The sequence below is a fragment of the Marmota marmota genome, unplaced genomic scaffold (genome assembly GCF_001458135.2).
Source record: "Marmota marmota marmota unplaced genomic scaffold, marMar, whole genome shotgun sequence".
Lineage (NCBI taxonomy): Eukaryota > Metazoa > Chordata > Mammalia > Rodentia > Sciuridae > Marmota > Marmota marmota.
In genome coordinates, this window is record NW_025999925.1 from 9,708,227 (window position 1) to 9,734,670 (window position 26,444).

At 35.7% G+C, this 26,444-nt stretch overlaps 1 protein-coding gene across 4 annotated transcripts in view; it reads left to right on the forward strand.

Annotated features, from left to right (window-relative positions):
• The window catches only part of LOC107152332 (V-type proton ATPase subunit S1-like protein), a 40,487-nt gene extending 14,312 nt beyond the window's left edge, over window positions 1-26,175 (forward strand). For all 4 annotated transcript variants that reach the window (XM_048800234.1, XM_048800233.1, XM_048800236.1 and 1 more), the window contains 6 exons: window positions 3,510-3,550; window positions 3,804-3,865; window positions 4,563-4,795; window positions 10,553-10,603; window positions 12,914-13,154; window positions 19,420-26,175. In XM_048800234.1, the coding sequence (XP_048656191.1) occupies window positions 3,510-3,550; window positions 3,804-3,865; window positions 4,563-4,795; window positions 10,553-10,603; window positions 12,914-13,154; window positions 19,420-19,722 (931 nt within the window). In that variant the 3' untranslated portion in view covers window positions 19,723-26,175. The remainder of the gene's footprint in view (window positions 1-3,509; window positions 3,551-3,803; window positions 3,866-4,562; window positions 4,796-10,552; window positions 10,604-12,913; window positions 13,155-19,419) is intronic.
• The last annotated feature ends 269 nt before the right edge of the window (window positions 26,176-26,444 follow it).

Sequence of the window (26,444 nt, forward strand, 5' to 3'; positions counted from 1 at the left end):
GCTTGTGTTGTCTACCAGAAATCTTTCATTAGTGAACACATGGAAAAATTTAATTAACAGTGCAGAGTATCAAGCCAGTACTACCAATGATATTGTAGCTTATTCATTCACTCTATACTTCAATGAACATTTACTAACCTCCTTACTAACTAGATATTTCCAATTGATCTGATCAATTTTTATCTTACCTAGGTAAAACATATCACAATTTTCTGTTTTTGTTCACTAAGATATTTAAAAATTGAGTATATAATCTGGCATCATGAAATATGATTTTTCAATAAAATTCAAATTAAGGAACATTTAAAAATCTATTTGTGTGGTTATATTATTATAATATAGTTTTATATTATTATAAGATTAATATAATATTATATTATTAGAAAGCTCGAAGCTCTCCAAGAAGTAGTGACTGGATATTAGTTTTTCTTATATATCTAGTGACATTTTAATTTGCATTATAGAATTTGGAGTTTAACTCAGGAAATTAAATTTCTTAGTGCTCCTAGAATGGGCTCAGAGGACTGATTCATGCTAACTCCTCTAACAAGAATCCTACTATAAATAATAACATTTTCCACACAAAATATTATAATGAGAGAGTTCTTAAATCTTTATTTGAAGTAGTCCCAAATTAGAAATATGCTAGATGCCCATCAATATATGCAAAGACAAATAAAATGTGGTATATCAACAATAAAATATTTCTTAGCAATAAAATGGAGTGAATGCTCGATATATGCAACAATATACACTGATTTAACAGTCATTATGTTAAGACTGAAAAAAGCCAAACACTAAAGAATATATGTTATATGATTCTATTAATATAAAATTCTAGAAAATGCAAACTAATCTAAAGGGACAGAAAGCCTGTCTATACTTTCCTAAGGCTAAGGGTGGAGGGAACATCTCTTGAATGCAGAAATGTTTGGGGATATTTTTATGAGTGATATAAATATTCTGTATCTTTATTGTAGCAGTGATGTCATGAGTATGTGACATCACTTTATAGATTTGTATACATTATATATAGTTAACTGTACATAAATTATAGCTCCACAAAATGAGTGAATAAAATCAGTGAATAATTGCATGCATTCATGAATTTATTTAAGGCATCTAGTAGACATCATTGTCCCCAATTTGTCATCTTCAGAAATTCCTTTAGATAATAAATATCATATTGCAAAGAGAATTGTACATTTAATTTGTAATTGATGCCATATGATTAATTCTAAACACTTTACTTTGATATGGCTTTAGTACTCTTTGGCTATAATTATTTTTTGCATACATATCATGACAAATACTATATATTCTTTAATAATTAAAATGTTCAGGTTACATGATAGTGATATGTTAAGCATAGAGTTTGATCTGCATTCTCATATACTATAGGTAAAACTTATGAAAAACTTCAAATGTACAATAAATAAACTTAAAATCTTTAGAACATTTATGACCCACTTGGAGATTTAAACACTGAAAATATTTAATGTTAAAAATTATCAATATTTATAGATGTAATCTTATTATTATTTTTGAAGTCCTTATCTTTTAGAGATAGATATCAAAATGATATAATTTCTGATATTTTCTTCAAAATAATACCACAGGGGAGAAATGGGTTATGACTTGATAATTACTAAAGCTAGATGATAGGAACAGGCAGATAGGGTGGTTTTAAAAATATTTTTGTTTATAAAACATTTCATGATGAAACATGTATGTATGCTTATAACTTAATGACTTCACTTCAGGAATTTATCTTAAAGAGCTTCACATGGATATGAACAAATAATCCATAATAACAAAGCAGTGTTTTTACACTACCCCCAAATTGGAAACAACTTATATGAATTAGCTTTTAATTACTGTAATGGAATACCTGACATAGGCTACTAATGAAAAATAAAAGAGGTTTTTTATCTCACAATTTTAGAAGTTTAGAAGCATGGTCCCTGTATTGACTCAGTTTTGGTGAGGGCTCCCTGGTGGATGGTGAATGGTAATGATGGAACATGTGTCAGGAACAAGGGATCACATCTTGAGCCAGGAACCAGAGAGAGCAGGAGGGGCCAGGCGTGCTCCTTTTGTAACACCTTTCTCTCAAGAACTGTTAAGGGTTCATATAAAAACTACTACATACCCTCAATAACATAAAGATCTCCCATTATACCTGACCTCCCAACACTGACACCTCATAATACTGACATTGTGGTACCAAGTATTTAATCAGCATGAAATTTTGGGGGACCATCAATTCATAGCACAACTTAAATAATTAAGAATAGGAATTTGGGGTTGGGGCTGGGGCTGTAGCTCAGTGGCAGTGTGCTTTCCTAGCATGTTTGAGGAACTGGGTTCGATCCTTAGCACTACATAAAAATAAATAAAATAAAGGCATTCTGTCCATCTATAACTATAAAAAAAGAAAAAGAATAGGAATTTGGCAGTGACTCAGGAGGCTGAGGCAGGAGGATCACAAGTTCAAAGGCAGCCTCAGCCTCAGCAACTTAATGAGACCCTATTACAAAATAAAAAATTAAAATGGTTGGGGATGTGACTCAGTGGTTAAATGCCCTTGGGTTCAATTTCTGGTACCAAAAAAAAAAAAAAAGAATGGGAATGAGGTTAAAGATATTATGATAATGATTTCATGATGTAATATCACATTGAATTCAAAATTGTATCAGAAAAATATATAACATGGGTAACTATTTGTGATATATTTTATGTTAAGAAATTGCAGTCTCCAAAATAGTATGTTCACAAAAATCTATTTTAAAGTTTTATGAAAAGTAAATATGTATATGGTATATGTATGTCTGTTATGTGTGTATAGAGAGACTGGAAGTGTATGTGTGTATATATTTATGTATATATATATACACATATACATATATATCATTTATATTCTCATCATTTTTTAAAATACCATTTTGGTAACTGAATTTAAAAAAATTTTTTTTAAAAGAATTGCATATTTTAGGGCTGGGGTTGTGGCTCAGTGATAGAGCGCTTGCCTAACATGTGTGATGCACCACATTAAAAAAAATAAATAAAATAAAGTTATAAAAATCTGATGAAGAAATAGATTTTAAAAAGAAATGCATATTTGGCTTTAATATATTAGCAATTCAATGTAGTATAACATTTCCCTATAAAATATTTTATTATGCTTTATTATTTTGTTATTATTTTTTGTTGGTTCAACCTCTGCTTCACATATGAAAGGCTCTGTACAATATTCAATGAATAAGGATCAAGGTTGATTTTTAAATTTTTTTCTTTAAATTTTTTTCTGAATTGTCTACATATTTGTTTGAAGAACATATATTACTTTTGATATCAGAAATTCACCATTAAAAAATGAACAGTTCTGACAGGCTGAGGTTCTGTTCCTCGGCTCTGGGATATAATAACTTAAATATACTTCTGAAAGCTTCATGTAAACTGAATTGTAGGTACTTGCTTAGCATTTTAATTTTTTTTTCCAATTTCAGTTCTCAAACATCTTCAAATAAAGAAGTGGTTATAAAGAAAGGTAAGACTTGTATTGCCCCTGTGATTCCTTGGTGGAGGGTGTTAAAGAACAGCTTTTTCTGTTACAGACTTCCCTGATCAGTAGTGGTGTTTGTTTGTACCTAGATTCCCCATGTGAAAAATTTCTTAAACTAGTATGAGGCAAAGGAGACTCAAGTCTGATATATTTCACAGTGCTTAGCATGTTATTGTCATTCAATGACATTCATACATTGATATTCTTTAGCCTTGGTACTCACATCTTTATTTGACAGGTCAACAGAATAATGGAGATATGAAACCAATCCAGAATTTCACAACAATACCAATCATGAAGGTATGGGTCTATCCGAGAAGTAGATTGTAACCTGTCTTTTAAATAATTAAAACAGCGGCATAGTAAAAATATAAATAATAATTCTGTTAATATTTAACGTAGTTTTGCTTGAACTTTGAGTAGGGGAGTATATTATAGTGTTCTTATAAATTAGAAAAACCTGAAATACTTAATTTTACTTGCTGTCTTATATTTTTATTACAATATTCAGTTTTATTTTTATTGCTTTCCAGACAGGATCATTACAGTAGCATTTTATCCTTTTATATCATTTTTATTTTTTGTTGGTTTGTGCTTTCTTTTTTACTGGTACATTATAATTGTACATAATAGTGGAATTCATGTCATATTTGTGCATGCACATAATTTGCTCAGTCTCCTTCCCCAGTATCTTTCCTTTCCCTCCCCTCTTCTTACCCGCTAATCCACTTGCTGTACTCTACTGATCTCCCTTCTAGAAGTTTGTCTTTGATTATCCTTGAGCTTGCCTTGTTGCTCCCTCTTAATTAATTTTTCTTTTATCTGTACTTGCATTGGAGTAATTGGTTCACTCTTTGTGTTGTACATTTTATGGATTTTAATAAATGTTTGACATATGTCTATCATTATAAGATATTAATTAGCCTTTTTACTTCTAGGAAGACTTTTGTATCATGGACATGTTTATTTTTAAATTTTATTTTATTTGGTTAATTAGGCTTTTAAAAATCTGAGCCAAGAGGGACATTTAGAAAAAGAACATGGGAATGCCTTCAGCCATCATAACCCTGTTAATGTCTCCGTTGATGGAATTTCCTGCATTCTCTTCTGGGCCAAAAGAATAACAATTAAATTTAAGAATCTGACCTGGCTGGACCTTACAGATGAAACATTTGATCAAAAGGCAGTAGTGGATACTGGCAACTCAAACTGCAGTGAGGAAAGTGCCACGTAAGTGGATCTATTTGCTTGAGGCATCCTTGAGGGGTATTGTAGTCTGTTAACTATAAAAATCCTTTTTTTTTTTTTGTCATTTCAGAAAAAAAGGGGGACTCCTTTGAGCATGACCCTGACATTCTTTGAGGAAGGGAGCAAGTGTTTAATATATAAATGAAAGAACAAGTCAGAAATTAACTTTATATATTTAAAATTTTTTCCTGGCAATTTCCTTGTGGACCTTTTAAACAATTGTCATAAGAACTTTATGGAAAACGAGGGTTTTTAAAATGAGGGTTTCCAAACCCATTCTGAAGAAAAAGGAAAGAATAGAAAAGGACTTCAGGCTTAGTCTAAGTCTAAATGTTAGGTATTAAACTACTTTTGTCTCACCATGGAAGAAATTACATGTCAAAGCCAAGTTATATATGTGGATTAAACAGAGAAGATTCACTTTAGCTAGGACAAATGTCTGACTGCAGGGGGGATTCTGAAGTTATGGAACACTGTTTGTTTGCAAATGTGCAAGGGTACCTTTGAGTGGCCAAATTTCAGAGAACTCTTTAGGACATTTCAACCTGATGAGAACAATTAGTTTTGATTTGAGACAAGCTGATTAAATAGATGTCCCTCTTGAAGAACAAATCAATTTCCAATGTCTTTCTCTGCTTTTCAGTCATCAAAACAAGAAATTTTGCTATTACTTGCTTTGGTCCAGGGGGAGGGAATTTGATACGTTATACTTGTGTTCTATAAACCTCTTTTTTTCAATATTTGCTGGTAAAATGGATGTTTTTGGAAGATTCTTTGCATGTGTTCTGGTCTGGTTCAGATGGATAGGATGCTTTGTATAAAACATGACATATATATATATATATATGTATATATATATATATATATATATATATATATATATATATTGTGTGTGTGTGTGTGTGTGTGTGTGTTCTTTTTACACTTTATATAGTTTGGCTGAAAATACCTTTTTATTCCTCATCTAAAAATTCTTGATGATGGATAAAAATGGATTATATTAATGTACACTTAAAAGTCACATTATAAGTATTAGTATTTTGCGATTGAGAATGACCAACTTAACAAAAATTTAGGGAATTGAAAGTGTAAACATTCAAAATCATCCCATATCTGTTTATCCTGTTATAGCATGACTATCATAGACTATGAAAGAGATGCCAACACTGCTGAGAGCTCAGAACCTTTTTCCTCAGGCTCTAATTTATTCCCTACAGGGCTCTTTATTTGTGGTCAGTTGCACAGAGAGAGGCTGATTGCCTGGAGATAACTTGGTTGACTGGCCCACCTAAATTGCATTTATTATGACTATAAGGTTTTTGTAGGGAAAATCAGAACACCACAGCTTTTCACTGGGCTTTGGGGACCTTAGTGACCACTAGGAGTCTACAGATGGAAAAAAATAAAAATTTGACTTCTAGACCCAGTTCTCCCAGTGAACTTTGTGATTTTACAAATAGGACCTGTAGGGTCATCATGTATCAGATGTGTTATCATCAGGGTGTCCAGTTGAGTTTAAGTCCTTGATGTCCTGAACAAAGAAATGAGTAAAACACACACAAATAACAGGCCAAGTACAGATTTATTAAAAGCAAAGTTGAAAGTGAGGGTATCATTCTGTAATGTAGAATGGAGTGGGTCAAGCAAGAAAGAGAAACACAAGGCCCTGGTGTCTGGAAATTAGTGTCTTATATGCTGAGCTCTGAGGAGTTCTCTTTCCTATACAAACCAGATTAAAGACTTCACCCCACTCGCTCCCATTGTTTACCTTATGATAGCTGATTAGAATATTGTCCAATTTTCTCCCATTGGTTACTTTAGAAAACCTAATTAGAATACTACCCAATTTATCCCCATTGGTCATCCTCAAACCTGTGGCAGGAATTATTATGGTGATAAATCCTCAGTGGTGGGAGTTGTCATGGTAATGTTATTTATCAAAAACAGAGACATGACTTATCTCCCTGTATTGTTCTCCATTGGCATCTTTCTTACACCCTTCCACTGCCATTTTGATGTCCCCAAACTCCTACCTAATAGATGGATGTGATGATATCTACTCATTGTGACCAAGAAGTCTTACATGTACATGGGTCAGGCACTGTATAGAGGCCATAACAAGCCCATTATTTCTTATTCCTCATAATATCCCTCTAAGTCACAGGTCACCATCCCTGTTCCAGTTGAGGAAATCAAGGTTCAAATGAGTTTCAAAATTTATTGCAGACTCACAATTTGTATTTAACAGAACCGGGAGAGGAAGTGTTTAATGACATTTTAATTCCTTCCCCTTGGCCCTATCTTACAGGGTTATGAAAGTCAAATAAGATGTATTCATAAGAATTTTGAGAACTTGTCAAATGTTATTCACATGAGTAGTATTCTCAACTTCAAAAGAGTGAATTGGTGTCTAATTACCTGGTAGAAAGGACTTGAAAGCTTAAATTAATTTTGGGGGTAGTCCTCAGGTGAGTGTGTTCACCTGAGGGTGTGGCAAGTTTCCCAGTGAGTGAGACAATCAAAAACCAGCCACTGAGACAATGTGGTTGATTTCTGTGAATTGCTTAAATGAATGAGAGGCCTTTGTGTGCTGGTGAGGAAATTTTATATGAAAGAACAGGAATGGGAGTTGCTGAGAGAATAAACCCAGGCAAAGACATAACCATGTAAGGTCAAAAGCATGGATTAAAAAAAAATGACCATGTTCTAGCTCTTGGAAACAAAATGTTCAGGGAGAAGCAAATTTGGCAGACAGATTTGCTACGGAAGTCTTTATAAATAGTGAAAGCCCTGTAAATAGAACATAATCCCAGCATCTGTGTATATTTTGAATTTAGACAGTTATAGTCTGATGAATTTAGAATCGGTTTTAAATGTGTAAGAGTAGGGCACTTGAAAAAGTAAAAAAAGATCCTTTTCCCAACTCTTGCTTTAGGTTGTAAATCCCTTTTGGTTTTGATGCCACAGTACCTAGCACTTAATGAATGCTGAATTTGCTTTGTGAAAACAGACCTCATGTTCTTTACTCAAAGCAGAACATTGTTAACCAGATTCTGCTGAAACCAGGACTGCTGGAGAAGAACTCTTGGAGGGAAGGAAGCTTGGAGGCTAATAGGCTGCTTCATTAGGAGGCAGGGACAGAGATTAGGTGGGTTGACAATGGCTTTTCTCTGAGGTTTAGTGCATCATTATAGAGCCAGTTAATGGGAACCCAGTCATTCTGGTCCCATGGAAGAACTAGGAAAATTTCTATTGGAATAAATAATTAGATTTATGAAATACTATTAAAGAAATGCATTTTTTTCAAAGTATTTTCAGTAATTTGTTGTCAACTATAAAATACAGGGAAAGAGGTGGTTGAATATTTGCTTTACCAAATAAATAAGCTTATAAAGAGTTTGTAAAGGAGTATATCTAAGGTTTCTGAGTTTATGATGTCAGAAAATGGAAAATATTATCAATTTACATATATGGTTTATTTTGTTAATAACTCTACCTTTCCCCATAAATAGGATTAAGATGAACTTCAGTCTGATCACTGATATTTATATTTTTTGATTAGAGAGACTGAATTACTGAGATTGTATATGGGTGATAGTTTTCAAGTTTGCAATTGCATATTTTATAGATAACCTGCTTTTGATTTTTTGTTTTACAGTGTACTTTGAGGTATTATAACTTGTAGATATTTTAATGACATAGTAGCAATATCCTTTGTATATTTAAATTTCTTACATTTTCTAGTATAATTATTTTTTTAACCATTCTTACATTTTCAACCTTTTTGAGATATAAATGACAGACAATAAACTACACATATTTAAAGTGTGCCATATGGTCAGTTTCCACCTATGTGTGCACCCATAAAACTACCACCACAATCAAGATAACAAATGCTTTCATAAGGACCCAAAGTTTCCTTGTTCCTCCTTGTAATCCATCCATCTCTCTAGCCACTCCCACCTTCCTACAAATCATTGTTCTGCCCTCTATCATTAAAGATTTGCTTGCATTTTCTAGAATTTTATATAGATATAGTCATATATATCTACTTTTTAGCCAGTTTGATTTCACTTAGCATAATGATTTGGATAATCTTATGTTGTTGCTTGTATCAATGGTTCCTTTCCATTGCTGAGTAGCATTCCACTGTATAGATGCATTGCAACTTATTTATCCATTCACCTGATGGGAATTTGTCCCCACCCCACAGTTTTTACATAGCTTGCCAAATAAGGTTTCTATGAATATACATGTACAAGTATTTGTGGCAACATGTATTTTCATTTCTTTTAGGTGTCATTACATTTGAGAATAGATAGGCTAAATGATATAAGTGTTTAACTTTTTCAGAAATTGCCAAACTGTTTTTTTAAAGTGATTGCCCTTTTTACCTTTCCACCAGTGTTGTATGAGAGTTCCAGTTGTTTTACATCCTGATCAATACTTTGTATGGTCAGTGTAAGATATAGAGAAAAATATTCATGTCTCTGCATTTTTATATTACTGAAAGAATTTAACTGGAACCTTGGTTAAAAAATAAGACTTGAAATTAGTAAGAGATTTACCTCTTCAGAGTAATGTGTTTACATGTTAAAGTCTTATGAAACTAGAATCATAGAGTCATTTCAGGAGTTGGAAACCCCAAGAAGCATGTCTTATCTACCTGTTGGAGGCATTTATTTATGTACCGTGGATATTAGGCCTGCAGTCATTTGTCTCCTTTATGTTGAACTATTTGCTCCCTAATTTGAATTCTTCCACTTAGATTGTAGGGCATGTATTAGGATATTCCCCCTTCTTTGCCCAAAGAGCATTTATTGACACCAAGGGAACAGATGTTTCTCCTCCTCTCTCAGAAAGTCTCTCTCTCTTTTAGGTAAACACCCAGGTTCATAATTTTGGTCTTCTTTACTTCTACTATAAATATCAATATATAAAAAATGATATTTGGTTCTCATCATGTGGCCTAGAGGGAAAAATTGGGTTAAAAGGGGAACCAATATTTTTATTCCCATGAATAAGTAATAATCTGTCTCTTCTCCAGGAAATTTCATGTTTACTTTCAGGAAAATATGAACAAATATAGGTCTTAAAAACTTGAATCCATTTAAAAAAAACTTTTAGTCATTCTGTTTGTTATACTTTGGTATTCTATTGTGATTTTTGTTTTATATTTTCCAAATGTTGAATGATGCTAAGAGCATCTTTTCATATACTCATTGACTAATTGTGTATCTTTGTTTATTTCTTCTGACCGTTTTTAAGTGGTGCTATCTTCTTATTGAGTTGTTGAATTTATTATATTCTGGATAAAGTCCCTTGTGTGAATATGTTGGGATTATTTTCTCCTGTCTTGCCTATTTTGTTTTCTTAATAATGTCATTTGAAGATCAAAGGTTTTTCTTATTTATTTGTTTATTTAAATAGTGCTAGGAATTGAACACAGGGCCTCACACATGCTAGGCAAACACTGTGGCATGGAATTACATCTGCAGCCCCCCAATTTTTCATTTTAATTAAGTCTAAATTATTTTTTCTTTTATGTCTCGTTTGTGTATATTTTCAAAAAACCATCTATTCCTAAGATTGTATAAATGCTTTTATATATTTCTTTTATACATTTTGTAGTTTTAAGTATTACATTTGTGTCTAGATCCATTCTGAGGTAATTTTTGAGTATAGTGTGAAATAAGGGTCATCGTGTTTTGATGATCTGTGTTGCATCTCTTTTTTAAGGTTGTCTCTGAAGTTTGGTGATGCAGAAAATCTACAAAGCTTTTATATGAGGTAGGTAGGTTACCACTTTGGAATATTATAATTTCAGGACCTCAGATTAGCTCTATAAACTTATTCATTCTGTATGTGGATTTCAAAGTCTTTTTATGTGATACTTCAAACACTGTGATACTTCAAATGCCACAGCTAGCTAACTACACTGAAAAGTCAATGGCTATATGTGATGGGATCCTGTAAGAGTGTTTTCTTCAGTTCCTATCGAAACACCTATGCTCCACTCATCAGAGAGGAACTTAAAAATTCATGAACCTGAAATGCTGGAATATGATGTCGTTTTCATTAAACTAATTCTTTCTTTCTCTCTCTCCCTCCCTCCCTCTGTCTCTTTCCAAGGCTGAGGCTCTGATTTGAAGTTAATCTGTGTAGTTCCTTATAATGATGCACACTTCTTTATCTGCAATGAACAAGTCTCTGAATTCTCCAGTAGACAACCAACAAAGGCCTACATATTTCTATATTTATGTATAGAAGGATGCATCTACCAACAGTAGTTTATCCAAGCCAGTTAGAAACTGCTTCTGGAGGGTGGGGAGAAATTGAAGGCGTTACATTTTCATCTTATAAAAGTGTAGAGCTTCCCTTCCTATAGTAGGAATGTTTTAGTGGAGAGAAGCAGATGTGTCTTCAACATTACTTGAAAATCAGTAGGATGTGCTAGAGTATTTTTTCCAAAGCTGTGTCCTGTAAAATGCTTCCATTTTGTGAAAATATTTGTGATTCTACAGAAAAAGGATTTTGTAGTTAAACCTGCTTGAGAATTACTACATACCATGCCTTCTTCTTGGAAAGTCAGACTTCCGAGAAGACATGCTTTTAAGGAAGACCGTTGTACTTGTAACTTTGATTAACCTACTGTTTCCTAATCATAACTTTGGAAAGCTTTCTTCCACAGAGCATTTACCAACATATCATGGGACACTGGTGCTTCAGTGATCATAATTTAGAAAATATATGCCATCACCTTTCAGAGAAACTTTGTAAGGAAATAGAATCCCGTAAAGTGACCAACACTATATCTACCTGATATAGAAGTGGGGGGATATTTTTGGTCTGTAATAGCAATTTTTCCAAGTGGAAAATAGCTTTATTATTACTTACGATAAAGGTATTAGCATATGCTGTCAATACCCTGTCTATAGGGCCTTTCTACTTTAGAGCATTAAACTTCACCTGCTCAACTTTCAACTACCACTCTCTCTGGCCAAAGCAGCCCACTCTCTCCCATCCCAAGTCTAAGAAGTATATGAATACCCATCTTTCTCTCCATTGGCTGAGATAATTTAGAGGCATGTTTTTATCCTGGATTCCAGCTTCCCCCTGGGCATTAAGCCCTTCTTGTCCACAGTGGAAACTTCCTTAATAGTGCACTCATTTTGGTAGCCTTTCTTTCCTCTTTAATTTCTCTTTCTTCCACCTTACATATTTTGATGACTGATTTTCCCAGATACTTTTAATATATTCACAACTTATTTCATGCTGTGCTTCTGAAGAAGCCCACAAACTAAATAAGAAAGAAAAGCCACGGAAAATAGAAGAGCCAGAAAACATTCAGCTATGTAATGAAAGAAAATTATAACTAATAATCCAATACCATTTTTAATCACTACTAATGTTTTGATCCCTATCCTTCCAGACTTCTTTTTTTTCTATGCAGTCACCCATTTTTTAAAAAAATAAAAACAAATGATCATGACATATGAACAATATAAATTTTTCATAGCTGGAGAATATTCCATTTCAGAAAGATTAAAAGTAAAGGGCTGGTCTGAGATAGGATTTGAAGCCCAACTCCAAGACATGCTCTCTGATCTTGCACAAGTTTATTTTACCCCTCTCGGTCATAGACTCCACATTTGTCAAATGAGGATAATGGTACTATCTCATAGTGTTATAGTAAAGATTAAATAAAATACACATAAATAACACAGAAGCATGATTAACATGCAGTAAGAGAGCTATTACTGTTCTTTTAAGTCACAATTTAATTCCATGTTGATGTTCACTTACACTTTTTTTCTCAAATTTCTTGCCATAATGTACACATACTCGAGCACTGATTCTGAGAAAGAAAAGCTTTGTATTCTTTTGTAGAGATTTGTATTGTTCACTTTTGGCTCGTCTGTCAGTTGTTTTCTTTCTCACCTACTTAGAGGAAACTTGTTTGAAACTAAGGTGAAGCCACTCCCCAGGTCAGCTCCGCCACCTAACAAAAGAGGGCACTGTTGTACCGTTCATATACTGTGTCCTGCTTTGGTAAATGTGGAAGTACAATGGGTAATACTGATGTATAATCATTTTCAGATTCTTCCTTACCACTTACAACAAATTGTCCAGCCAGAGTTGGTTTACTTTGCACAGAGTTGAGATTATTTTCAACAATTCAGTTCAAGCAACTTTTAATGTAACTGGCATCTATGCTCCATCAAGTTATTCCTACCACTGCCAACGTGTCAGCAGCCTGCAGCAGCATGATGCTCTCTTGTTGCCCAGTGACACAGATGACATGTCAAGCTTGTGGGAAGTCACCTTCATTGATTTTCAGGTAATAAACTAAAACATGCTCAGGATACCTGTGTTTTTGGTGTCGAAGAAATGCAATATTGAAAACACCTGAAACAAAAGATATTTAAGAAGAAGAGAGAAGTTCATACCTTTAAAATAATTAAGATAATTAAAGAAAAATCTTCTAAGGTATGGAATGGAGTAGGATAGAATATTTCCTCTCCCTGTGGCCTCCAAGTCTCTACCCAGGACTTGCTTTTATTTCAGGTTTATCTAGTCACTAATAATTATCAGTGAGGAATGCCAGCAATCTAAACCCCTGTGGAGCTGTGGTGTGAAGCCCAGTGACTGACACTTCCAGGACTGAGAGGCCCTTCTGGGGAGAGGCTTTGTTGGATAATTATTTTATTTCCTTCAGGGAGTGTAGCAGTGATTCTATCAGGGCTGATAAGAAGTACATTGTAGTGTGAGTGACAATGTTGGCAGTTAGTGTAGGAATGGAATCCCCAACAGGGAGTCAAAAATATCCCAAAGATCTTGGAAGTGTTTGGGGAAAGGCAGGAGAGTGTGAGAAGTCTCTTTTCACCATCAGAATCATCTAAGGCTGACAGACATTCTGCCAAGTTCCTCTCTCTTGTTTACCTGCAAAAAGAGCTTAGCTTGTTCTTCCAACTTGCTGAAATAGCAGGCAGGGCTTTGCATGTCCCCTTTAAGGGCACTTTCCAATCTTTTCCATATGGATATGTGGATATTTATATGTATGTATATGGCCCCCATCACCCTTCCAGGCTGGGTGGAGGGTGTAGTGTGATGAGAGGCAGCTGGGGAAGGGAAGGAGCTTGCATTCTGGAGTTAGATAGACTTGATTTAACATACTACTCAGCCACCTGGATAAGGTATTTAACCTCTCTCAATTTCTGGCCTATCTTTATGAATGGAAAGAATACATGGCTTAATGTGTGTGAAACACCCAGGACCATGTCAGACATAGATTAACAATGCTACTTGTGAGTTTTCTCTTGTGTTGCACTGTTGTAGTTATTCTACATACGTTATTGTCAAAATATATCTCAATGCTGTAGGATAGTGGTTATTATCCCTGTTTTTCAAATGAAGTGACTAAAGATCTGATACTTTTTTCAGTGATATAGTTAGTAAATAGTAGAGGCAGAATTCAAATTCTAGACTGGTCCAAGGATGTTTCATATATATATGTGTGTGGGGTGGGGTGGGGTGTGTGTGTGTGTATATGCACATACATACAGACATGACACATATATGTTTGAAATGTTTATATATGTTATAAATATTTCTGTCTTGCTCTTTAAAATGTGCAGGAATCTGAGGAGGTAATAATAAAAACAAGGAAGAAATCCAGGCACAGTGGCTCATGCCTGTAATCCCAGCAGCTCAGAAGACTGAGGCAGGAGGATTGCAAGTTCAAAACCAGCTTTAGCAACTTAGCAAGGTCCTGTCTCTAAATAAAATATATTTTTAAAAAGGGCTGGGAATGTGGCTCAGTGGCTAAGTGCCCCGGAGTTCAATTCCCAGTACAAAACAAAACAAGAAAGAAATTGTATATAATATGAATTAATAAGAACAGAGGAATTGACTTATACATCTGCCTTGTTTCAGAAATAGCTTAAGGTGACTTACAGAAATATTACAAAAAATGTACATATAGGCAAACCACATCACACAAATTAGGATAGGCCACAGGGAGAGGAAATATTCTATCCTACTCCATTCCATACCTTAGATGATTTTTCTTTAACAACAACAACCACACACACATACATACACACACACACACACGTAAGGAGTATTGGCAAAGAGGTGGAGAAATGGGAATCCTTGTGCATTGATAATGAGAATGTAAAATGGTGTTAATGCTATGGAAAACAATATGGCAGTTTCTCAAAAAATTAAGCATAGAGTTACCAAGTGATCCAGTAATTCTACTTCTGGGTATATATCACAAAGAATGGAAAGTGGGGAATTGAATAGATAACTGTGCACCTATATTCATAGCAGCATTAGTCAAAAAAGCCAAAAGGTGTCTACCAATGGATAAGTGGGTAAACAAAATCTAGCATGTACAATATACAATGAAAATTCACCCTTAAAAAGGAAGGAAATTTGGATACATGCTATAGATGGGTGAACCTTGAAGTTATTATGCTAAATGAAATAAATCAGATACAAGAGGACAAATATTATATAATTCCAGTCATATGAGGTACCTTGGGTGGTCAATTTTTTTTTTGTACCAGGGATTGAACTCAGGGGCACTTGACCACTGAGCCATATCCCCAGCCCTATTTTGCATGTTTATTTAGAGACAGAGTCTTACTCGGTTGCTTAGTACCTTGCTTTTGCTGAGACTGGCTTTGAACTCATGATCCTCCTGCCTCAGCTTCCTGAGTCACTGGGATTACAGGCATGTGCCATCATGCCTGGCTTGGGTGGTCAAATTGAGAGACAGGAAGTAGAATAATGGTTGCTGGGGGCTGACAGAAGGAGAACAGAGAATAGTGTTTAATTAGTGTTGTAAGATGAAAAGAGCTCTGGAGACAGTGGTGGTACTCAGCAATATGAATGCACTCAGTGCCACTAACTGAACACCAAAAAATAGGATGTTTTTTTTTTTGTGTGTGGAGGGGACCAGGGGATTGAACTCAGGGCTTTGTGAATGCAAGGCAAACGGTATGCTGCTGAACTATATCCAGCCCCAGGAATTTTATGTTATTTATGTTTTATAGTTAAAAGGCAAAATAGAAAAAAAATGGTGTGGGGAATAAAAAGGAAGGTTAGTTAGAAGCCTCTGGGGAAGTTGGTTCATAAAACCTCAGGACCATCTATCTGCACTGGCTGGATGTGGCATAGTAATTTAACTTAAAAACTTTGGAGCAGCCAGTATAAGAAATAAGTATTCTTTTACATAACTACTGAGTCCCTGTGACTACTGAAAATTTGCCTGTGAGAAGTACATCTTCCCCAATGTTGTGCAATGTGGATGTCCTCAACAATATCCTTACACAGCACCTTGTAAAAACACCTGTAGCTTAAATGCAAGCTCAAGCCAGGGAAAAGATGCTGTGGTGGTGGTATCTGAGTTATGTTAATAAAAGGCTGCTTTCCATAAGTGCAGACATTCTGGTCTAGTCTATTCTAAGAATAAAGTGTGGTTGTCCCTCAGTATCCACAGGGGATTGATTCTGGAGCTGCCACCCCCCGCCATAGGTACAAAATTCCATGCATGCTCAAGTCCCTTATTTAAAATTTTCTAGTATTCGCATATAACTTATATACCACCTTACATATGCTCTCAGTTATCTCTAAAATATTTATAATACCCAATGCAATAAAATGCTACATAAATAACTGTATTGTGTGGACTGTAATGACAAGAAAAAAGTCTGTACATGTTCAGTACAACTGTTTTTCCCAGAGTATTTTTTTAACTTTATTTTATTAATTTTTTTTTTGTGGTGCTGAGAATCAAACCTAGTGCCTCACATGTACTACGCAAGTGCTTTACTTGAGCCACTGAGCTACAACCCCAGGCCCCCACCAGAATATTTTTGATCCACAGTTCCAGAATATTTCGATCCCCACATGGGCCCCCTGAATATGAGGGTGACTGTATAGAATGGTGCAGCAGACATCAAAGACTCAGTGGGTAAATGAGTGAGGTGAACTGGGTGTGTCTGTGTAGCCAGATTCACAAGGAACATTTTAAAATTCAACTTTAGCTGATGTGTGCTTTAAAGTAAATACAGGACCAGGGTTGCTGGATCTTCTGACTTTTCAACAGACACTAGATATTTGGACTTACTGGAAATTTTCAGGAGATTCAGAACTCAGGGTCAAACAAAGCTCACCTTTGGGTTCCATACAACATTTTTAATGTCTAGTCCAGGAAATGGATGAACCACATACTTCAGACATTCCCATACTTGCTGTCCTCGACCAAATCCCATTAAGAATTAAGTGGCAGTCAGCCTGAGAGCATTTCCTTTGGCTGGAGTTGCAGAGTCAATTGAGGTCATCTTTTGTCATTGAGGAACTCCACTCTTCAGGCACTGTTCTGAGAATAAGGCCACTATGCATCAGAGGTGTGGGCAGGGGATGCCTGAAGCCAGGCCAGGAACCTTCTTCAGAATCAATTTGGGGTTCAGTCTAGAATACAGACAATTGGTGAACAAGGTCCCTAAAGACTCTGGCATGATGAATGGCTATAATAATTTTGGCATGAGAAAATACTAAAATGCCCATTTAAAATGCCCATAAAAAATGAATTCTTTGTGAAACACTCATAGATCATTCAATTTTTTGATGTACCTTTTAAAAAACAAGTGACTGAATGAGGTGATGTTGTGTAGGGTTAGACTCTATAATGCAGCCAAACAGGCTGCTTTCCAGTTATTGCTCTTTTTTTAAAGAAGTTGGTCCTTAGTTTTGTTTCTTTCATTTTGACAGCAGTATTTAAATAGCAGGGCTGTAATCAATTTGAACCTTTCCTAGTTCCAAGTAATTAAACTACTTTATTTACTCATATGAAAATGCTTTTTTTTCCCCCCTATTCTCTGGACAGGATGCAAGGAGGAACTAGTATTCAGTTCTTCCAAAAAATGGCAACAAGTCTGTATGGTACAGTCTGTAAGTTGTCCAGGGTTTCATTTTCTGTGGTTTAATTACCTATAATTAGCTACAGTCTGAAAATATTAAATGGAAAATTCCAGAAATATGTAATTTATAAGTTTTAAACAACTTTTATTACAGTATATTATTATTGTTGTTCTTTTATTAGCTATTATTGCTAATATCTTACTATTCCTAATTTATTTGTTAAACTTTATCATAGATATATATATATATATATATATATCTGCTTATTATCTATGGGGATTAATTCCATAGTCCTGGCCTGATACCAAAATTCACAGATTCTCAAGTCCCTTATATAAAAATGGCATGGTATTTGTGTATAATCTCCTCCTACACACTTTAAAACACCTGTAGATTACTTACAATACCTAATGCAATATAAATCCTATGCAAATAGTCATTATACTGTATTATTTAGGGAAAAGTAAAAAGAAAAAAAATGAACATCCAATTTAAAGAAATATTTTTTATCTGCACTAGTTGAATCCACAAATGCAGAATCTATGGAAATGCAGGGCCAACTATATAGGGTTTAGTATGATCTGTGGTTTTAGGCATCCACTGGGGATCTTGAACATATGCCTTGTGGATAATAAGAGAGGACTACTGTACAATTGACAAAAGAGGGAGAGGTAGTGACAACAGGAAGAAGAGACAGAGCACACCAGGAGCAACTGAGTCGTAACTGAATCTGAGTCTAAAACCAGACTGCCTGGAGTTGAAGTATACCTTTACAACACTTACCATTGTGGAACTCGGAGCAAGTTACTTGATTTTCCTGTTTCCTCATCATAAAGTACTAGTAAAATAGTAACTTGCTCATAGACTCTTGTGAGTATTAAACAAGTTAAGGCAGCACTGGGTATACCATAAGCCCCACAAGTGTATTTTTATTTTACCTCATCAAGAGTCATGATGTCTTCTCTTGAAAGACTCTTCTTGTCTACTTCCTGTCAGTCGAATCAAAGGCAGACTTGAAATCTTTGGAAAAATTACGCCCATACAGTTTAACATGTTTTGAATTTCAGAGACACCATAGCAGTTGTGGTTTTCCATGAAATGGAATATTCTTTTTTCCCCCTATTTTCCCCATTTTTTTTCGTTTTTTTTTTATTAGTTCTTATACATAGTAGTTGTTGGGTTTATCCTGACAAACTCATACATGCATGGAAATTGATTTCATGAACTAGAATATTCTGTGTTTAAATGATTTGTAGATGTCAACGGACCTTTATTTTATTCATTTATTTGTATGCGGTGCTGAGAATCAAACCCAGTGCCTCATACATGCTAGCCAAGTGCTCTACCACTGAGCTGCAAACCCAGTCCCTAGAATATTCTTAAAAATCAGATTAAAAGAGGTTTTATTTCAGAGGTTTAAATTTCACAAGCCCTTTAAATATGATAGCCATATATCCCAGAGTTTCTGGATCAGTCCTAAAGTAAAAATCAAATTTCATTGTCTTCGTAAGCACAATCATATTTGTCAGATAATGTGATTACATTATGCAACAAATATGGTGATAGTGTGTTAAATCTGCCTAATTAGAGTTCCAGAACCATGAGCCCAAGTGGAAAGTTGACCCTGGAAGATAAGGCAAAGGCCACTTCGGTTCTTTTTTATCTCCTGACAGATCCAAGGCTTTACCACTGAAGGGCAGCAGTTTGCCAAGGCCCGGGACTGCACCTCTTCCTTCTCTCCAGCTGTTTTGATTGGCCTGGCCATGTCCCTGATCCTGCTGCTGGTGCTGGCCTATGCCCTGCATATGCTCATTTACTTGCGCTATCTGGACCGGCACTATGAATTTATCACCTCTCCTACTCATTTCCCACCGTTGAAAACTCGAGACCTGGCAGAGGAGAAGGAACTGCTCAGGAGCCAGGGAGTTGAATGCTATGAACTGAGGAGCCAACAGATCTGCAAGATTTATGTTTAACAAGCATGGGCCTCTCTCCTCTCTCTTTCTCACCATGTCCACAATGGCTCTTAAAGATGTGGTTTCTCTTCTGTGTTGTTTCACTTGTGAATGGCTTGATTAAAAAAAATACAAAAAAGAAAATACACAATTTTTGGTTTTGAAACATCCACTGATTACTTAGATAAACTTTGGACAATGAAAAAGTATCCCACAGATCCCACAGAGATAAATACAGTGGTTGCCCCAAACCTACCGTGAAAGTGAAGGGATGTTTCAGGTTTGGAAAATGGGTATGTGTGTGTGGATGATGAGCATAATGCAACATAGACAAAGGAACACACTTGTTCCCTGGGTCCTCCTTGCTTGTGCCAATTTAGATGTGGTAAGAATAGAAATAATAAACCCAATTAATCTGGAAGTTCAGAATTTAAGATATTTTGTATCTTAATTTATTTTCAGAAATTATGTCCCAATTTTTTTTTTATAAATAGCCTTTTTCTCTCTTTCATAGGACTATTTAGGAGAAACTGTGGTCAATGTAGTAGAATAACATATCTTAGGACCTTTTTGCCACTAACTTTGCTATTCAAAAGCAGATAGCCCAGTTTGTGTCATAGGGGTCATAGTTTTGGTATATCTTATCTTTCCATCTGGTCATGGTGCAAAAGTTTATCTCATTTGTCTGATTTAGACCTCTACAAACTCTCCTGAGTACCCTTGAAACAAGCAGCACAGCTAAATAAGACAATGTGCTTGCTGTACAAATACAGATTCAAGATAGGTCCTCTAATTCCCCTTCCAAGTAGATAGTGTCCTCTAAACTCTTCCTTAGTAGAAATTCTGGGGCCACCACTGATATTCTTACCACTGGTTTCTTCCATATGAATCTCCTAATCCTTTTGAGTTCTGGGCTGACTCCGAAAATTGACTCACTCTCTAATTCACCAAAGCCTCTCTAATATGCCTTCTGTATCAAAGGGCTCATAAATGTAAAATTACGTTGTATTTTCCTATCTAGGATTCTATACCTTAGCTAGAAGAAGATAGCCCTGCATAGAACTTAGAATGCAGATGAGAACAATCTCAGGTGGGGGTTATCGACAGAGAAATGGAATCTTCTGTGTGATAGATCTAGTCCCACCTTAGGCAGCAAGCATGGGTAATGATGACAGTGAAGTTGCTAATAGAACAGTCTCATGTTTAGCATTTATTTTAGCTGCATTATTATTGGCTGTGAATGTAGGTTTGGTTCAAACTGCCTTAAAATTTTGTAAGATCATAGTTCCTTTCAGTTTAGATATCTGGAGTAGATTCTGCAGTCTGTAACTAAGAATCCTGATTTATTTAAGTTGTTAGTACTAAGATGATTACAGGGAACAGAATCCCAAGAAAATGAGACTCTAGGATTGATTATTATTCTATTTGGCTAAAACCAGTGGAAACTCTGTTAGCATAAGAGAATGGTAAACTGACAGCCCAAGGCATTAAGTAATGAAATTGAGATTCCCATTGCTGTTGCTTTAAGTGTCAACTGCTGATTTAAATGGCTGTTTGATCAGCTATAGTCCCAAAAAAGTAAATACAATTTATTGTTCAAACTAGGATACTTTTGAAAGTGAAAGGGAACATCATTAAAAATTCCAAGATAGTAGATGTGGGTGGAATCAGGAAAACTGGGATATATAGTCACCCTAATTATGGGTGATACCCTGCAGCCTAGGCTAGCTCTTTCTGTAATGGATGGTTTATGGAAAGAAACGATAATTCAAAATTTTAAGTTCACATTTCAGGCATGGTCAAAGATCTGGCAAGTGTCCATGACTGATCTAAAGGGATTCCTTACCTTTTGTCAAAGGGCTGACATGTTAAAAATTGAACTTGGGTCTGATCCTGCAAAATGCTTTTGTATGTGGAATTCACACCCATACAAGATCTCTTTTTTGAAAATGAGAATATTGATGACAATAAAGAAACGTTGAGAACAGGAATGGTAACTTTGGAAAGGTTTAGACAACTTTAACAATATTGAATTCTCAAACTCCATACTCAGTTTTTCTTATTAGCAGAAACAACTCCTGTGAGATGAAGCCGTTCCTGCCTTGCTCAAAGATCCTGTGATAGCCTCACCAGAGATACTTATTTAGACAAGGGGTGCCAATTTTCCTTTTTTCATTTAGGTAATTGGAGTCACATTCTAGCATATCCAAGGGAGCCAAGTGCAGAGTCAAATCATGGAGAAGAGAATTGCAAAAATAGTTTTACCAACTTATGTAACAAAAGATTTGGGAGAATATATGTTGGAATGAATTCAGGTGGTACAAACTCAAGGAGAGAAGTTTATAATTTTAGAATGAACTGAATTGTTTGATATGGATTCTCTTAACAGAGATTAAGGATTAAATGAGCTGGCTTGAGCAGTTGGGAGTGCTTCTAACAGTTTATTGATTAAAATCTAGACTCAGTAGTATCATACCCTAAGCAAAGTGTAGAGATCAGAAATGCCTTGGAATTACATGAAGGAAGAAAAGAAATTTAATAACTTAGAGAATTGGGATGTAGGAATGGATTTATCATGTGTAAACTGCTTTCTCTCCTATAACAGCTTTCTTCGTGAAGTCCCAGAGGAATGCCCTTTGTTCTAGTACAAAGAGATGCTTTGGGATTATAGCACCAGATTTTTTTTAAAAGTGTTCTAGTGGCTGTTCTCTGAAGGTTATGGATGAAGGTAGGAGATGCCATTCTTGAAATGGAATTCTTGGTCTCAATAGGGGTGCTGAGATCCTAGAGTGGCAGAAATCAAAAAGCATCAAAGTAACCTAAAAGAGATAAAGGGTAAGAGTGTTAATCAGATTAGATTGTATTTGTTAATGGTAAATTGATCTATGATATATTTGGATAGATAGTTTACTGAAACACTCTTATCTGTATCATCATCAGCATCATCATCATCTAAATCTGGTATAAAAAGTCTTACTTAAGCCATTGTGGTAGATTCTCAGAACTAAGTTTTTGATTACTCAGTCTCCTTGAATGAAGAACCTCTTAAGAAAGGCTTTTGTTTTTATGTCTAATGTTGAGCATGATTATAAATAACTATATGTTTATTCCTCATCAGATATCTGTCTTTTAGCATTGCTTCTGATATGTTCTTTACTTTCAGGTTAAGAAGTTATGCTATTATTACAGATACCTTTTCTATTAACCCACCAAATATGTCACCATTGCTATGTAATTATTAGTGCATCAGAAGCATAGCCTCAGCGCTATTTCTCTTTCTGAAAGGTATGGGAAAACATGGCAAAGAAAGTGATATTTGACATGAGTAGGAGTAGCTAGGTAGGTAAGGTGGAGAAGGACAAACATAGCAGAAGAAAACACATTTGCAAAAATAAGACTCTAATGTGTGCAGAATTGTGAACACATGTCTGTAGGAAGGCACATGGGATTTAGAGGAGTGAAGAAGGAGAACTTGGAGATTAAGAGGGGGATCAGATATTATGTTCAAATAAAGATTTAAAATATTGAATTTAGGTAATGGAGAGGCCCTTGTGAGGATTTTGGAAGACTTAACACAAGATGATTACATGGTATATAGTGTGAATAGAATAGAGACGGAAATACCAATTAGGAGATTATTACAATGGTTTAGGGCAAAATAAGAATAAGACCTGAAGTAGGACAGTGTCATGGGAGGTAGGAATTAGAAGAATTTTAAGAGATTGGCAGTCAATTAATAAGTCAGAAATGACTGGTAGGTGCGGGAAGCCACTGTGAAGTGTGCATGGTCCAGATCAGCATTGAAGCTATTGAAGAGAAGATCTGGTATTTGGGAACTCCTACCAGCAACCCTGCTGGTTTTGAGATGGCCCAGTACATTGTGAACTCCCACTCAGCTCTGCCAAAAGGTTCTGCACAACACGGGAAGATGGGCATGACCTGTTAAGAATTGAGTAGCCTACCTGTCCCCACCTCTATCCTGTTTTTGAGGAGAAATTTCTATCCAATCCTTTTGATCTGTTCTGATATAAATAATCCAGGCTCTGGCTTCTTTGTTAGAGGCTGCACCAGTCTGGTCAGGTTGGCCGGTCACTGCCCCAGCTCTGAAAACCAGCTCTGTGGTTATTTTGTAGTACTATTTTCTTAGCTTTTGTTTCTTAGTCAGCCCATCCCTCCAGAGGGAAACCCTTTCCTTTGCCCAGGTGGGACGTGTGGGAGAGGTAGGTGTCTTATTTGAGCACTGCAAGGATGGTGATGTCAGTTTTGTGATCAGGGATTAAAAAGATAAGGGTGATAGGGGAAGGTTCCAATAGGCAGTTTATCTAGGCAGTTGGATGTATAGATCTAGGGTAAAACAGAGTATCTGTACCAGAAATAGAGATTTAGAACAAAGCAGATGCTGTCTGTGTCCCACCCATGTTCTTTTGGCCCCTATCATTTTCATTGCCACAATGTGTCCTCATGGGCTGCTCTGTCTGTGTTGATGACAGACTGGAATCACTAATATATCAATGTACCCTAAGAGTGATCCTCAACCAACAACTGAGGAATTTTGTATAAATGCTCCAGTTCATTTTGTCCCTTGAATGAGATAACTCTAGACTATTTCCTGGAGTTCCCCAACAGGAATAAGCTCTTTTATCCCTTGTGAAATCTTGCTTGAGAATGTTCACTTTATTGGTTCCCCTCTTCCCTGTTTCACTTTCCTACTCCTATAGTGGCATTTCCTGACATCACCTCCAAAACAAACTTCTTACATTTAAATCCCTGTCTTAGGATCGGCTCAGGAAACCCAAATTAAGACATGTAGTAATGGCCATATGGGAAAAATTGAAAACAAGGTGACTAGTGGTGATCGAGAAAGAAATGAGATCACCTCAGAAGAAAAAGATGGGTTGATAATAGACCCCTGGGGAACACTGCATTTATGGACAAACCTGCAAAGGAGTTAGAGTAGAAGCAATCAAAGAGGAAGAAGGCAAACCAAGAAAGAATAGTGTCCCAGAAACCAAAGGAAAAATAAAAGATTTCTAAGATGAAGGGAATAGTCAACCATGTTAAATGGTCGAGAGAAATCAAGCTAGAAAAGAACTACAAATTGTTTATTTCTTAGGTTTGGTCAATAGGAAGTCATTGATGAACATCATACTCCATTGGAGGACTGGGGTGGAAATAGTTCAGGGTGTTTGTTATTTATTATTCCCCTGGCTTTCTCCCAGTTAGAACACCTTGATTACATGTATCTCTCAAGACAGCCTCCTGCTTTTAGTAACATCCTTTTCTCTTGGGTGCAGGGCTGGTGACAACTTCATTGCTACTAGCCCGAGTTCATTACACTGTTCTTTGTGGCTATCTTATACCCTACTAGGGCCTCTGTAAATGGTACTTTTAAAATTAAGCCCTCCTTAAATTATCATAATTTGAGGGTACCATCTGTTTCTTATTGAGACTTGGGCCTTTGCAGAGGTTTGGACAAATTAAATTTTATTTGTTGTTTTGTTGGTTTTATATCTAGCAGTTGTACAGTTTTTCAGATGGGATTGAAGGCAACCATTTTAATAAGATTTTAATAAGATAGAAGAAAGCTGAGCATATTGTAGGGTAAGGCTATGCTTCTGAGGGTTTGTTTACTTGGTTTTTGTCTTTCCTGCTACAATATTATAAAGAATGATGTTCCTATGTATAATACTCTACCGTGGAAATACCTGCACATTATTAGCCCAATCTTCAGGGTTCTATAGCCCACTCTTCCTTTTAGATACCTGTTGAATAAAGGTCCATGGGTAGCTGAGATAGGGTTCAGGCTATAGATAATTACCAGCTAGCAAACTGGGGCTTTCTCACTCAAAAGAGTGTGTTAGAATGTGGCAGTGGGATTATAGGCAGCTCTTGAATATTCTCCAGCTTAGATGTGCAGCATAAAAAAAAATCATTTTTCACAAGCTACATGGATGGAGCCCCTCCAAGTTAATTGCCTCTGTGGTTGGTTGGGAATCCCCTGGACTAGCAGGAAGGAACTAAGGTAAAGGGAAAGATTAAAAACATAGATATCAGAGAGGATAGAAAATGGTGGAACTAGGTCCTCAAAGAAACCTTAGTATCACAGGATTCAATTCTTCCGGTGGCAGTGGGGAGGAAAGAAATACTTGCCTTTACTAAGAGGAGACACACAGAGGGGACACTGCCTCCTGGGAAGAATATCAAACAGCTGTCCCTTCTGTCTTTATTCCCATTTTGCCTTCCAAGTCCTCACTATGCACAGGTTGGAAAAATAATTAATAAAATCAATTGATCCAGCTTTCTCATGTGATTCTTAGAGACAACCAACTATATTTGAGATGTCGGTCTGTATGACAGAACTTGCAATGTTTGCTGCATGATGCTTTTTAGCTCTTGAGGTCATCAACACTTTATAAGGACCAAATGGTACTAGAGCAAAACCTCTAACTCCAAATAAACAGAATTTAAAATGTGGTTTGGATCTTCTGATATTTTTATTAAGAAAAAATAAGGCAAATGCAAGTGGTCAGATTTAATTGGTATAGCAGTTGCTATTTTGTAACACATGTAACTCTCAAACTGGCCAAATTCACTGTTCCTGAATCCTTTGGCCTTTTGGAATTAACCTGTGTTTTACTCCCCTAACAAAATAATTTGAGTTCCTTTAGAAAAGAAATAAGTCTGCTCACAACACCGCTGAAAATGAATAGGCAGGTGGATTATGTCACGAGTGGCAGTGACCT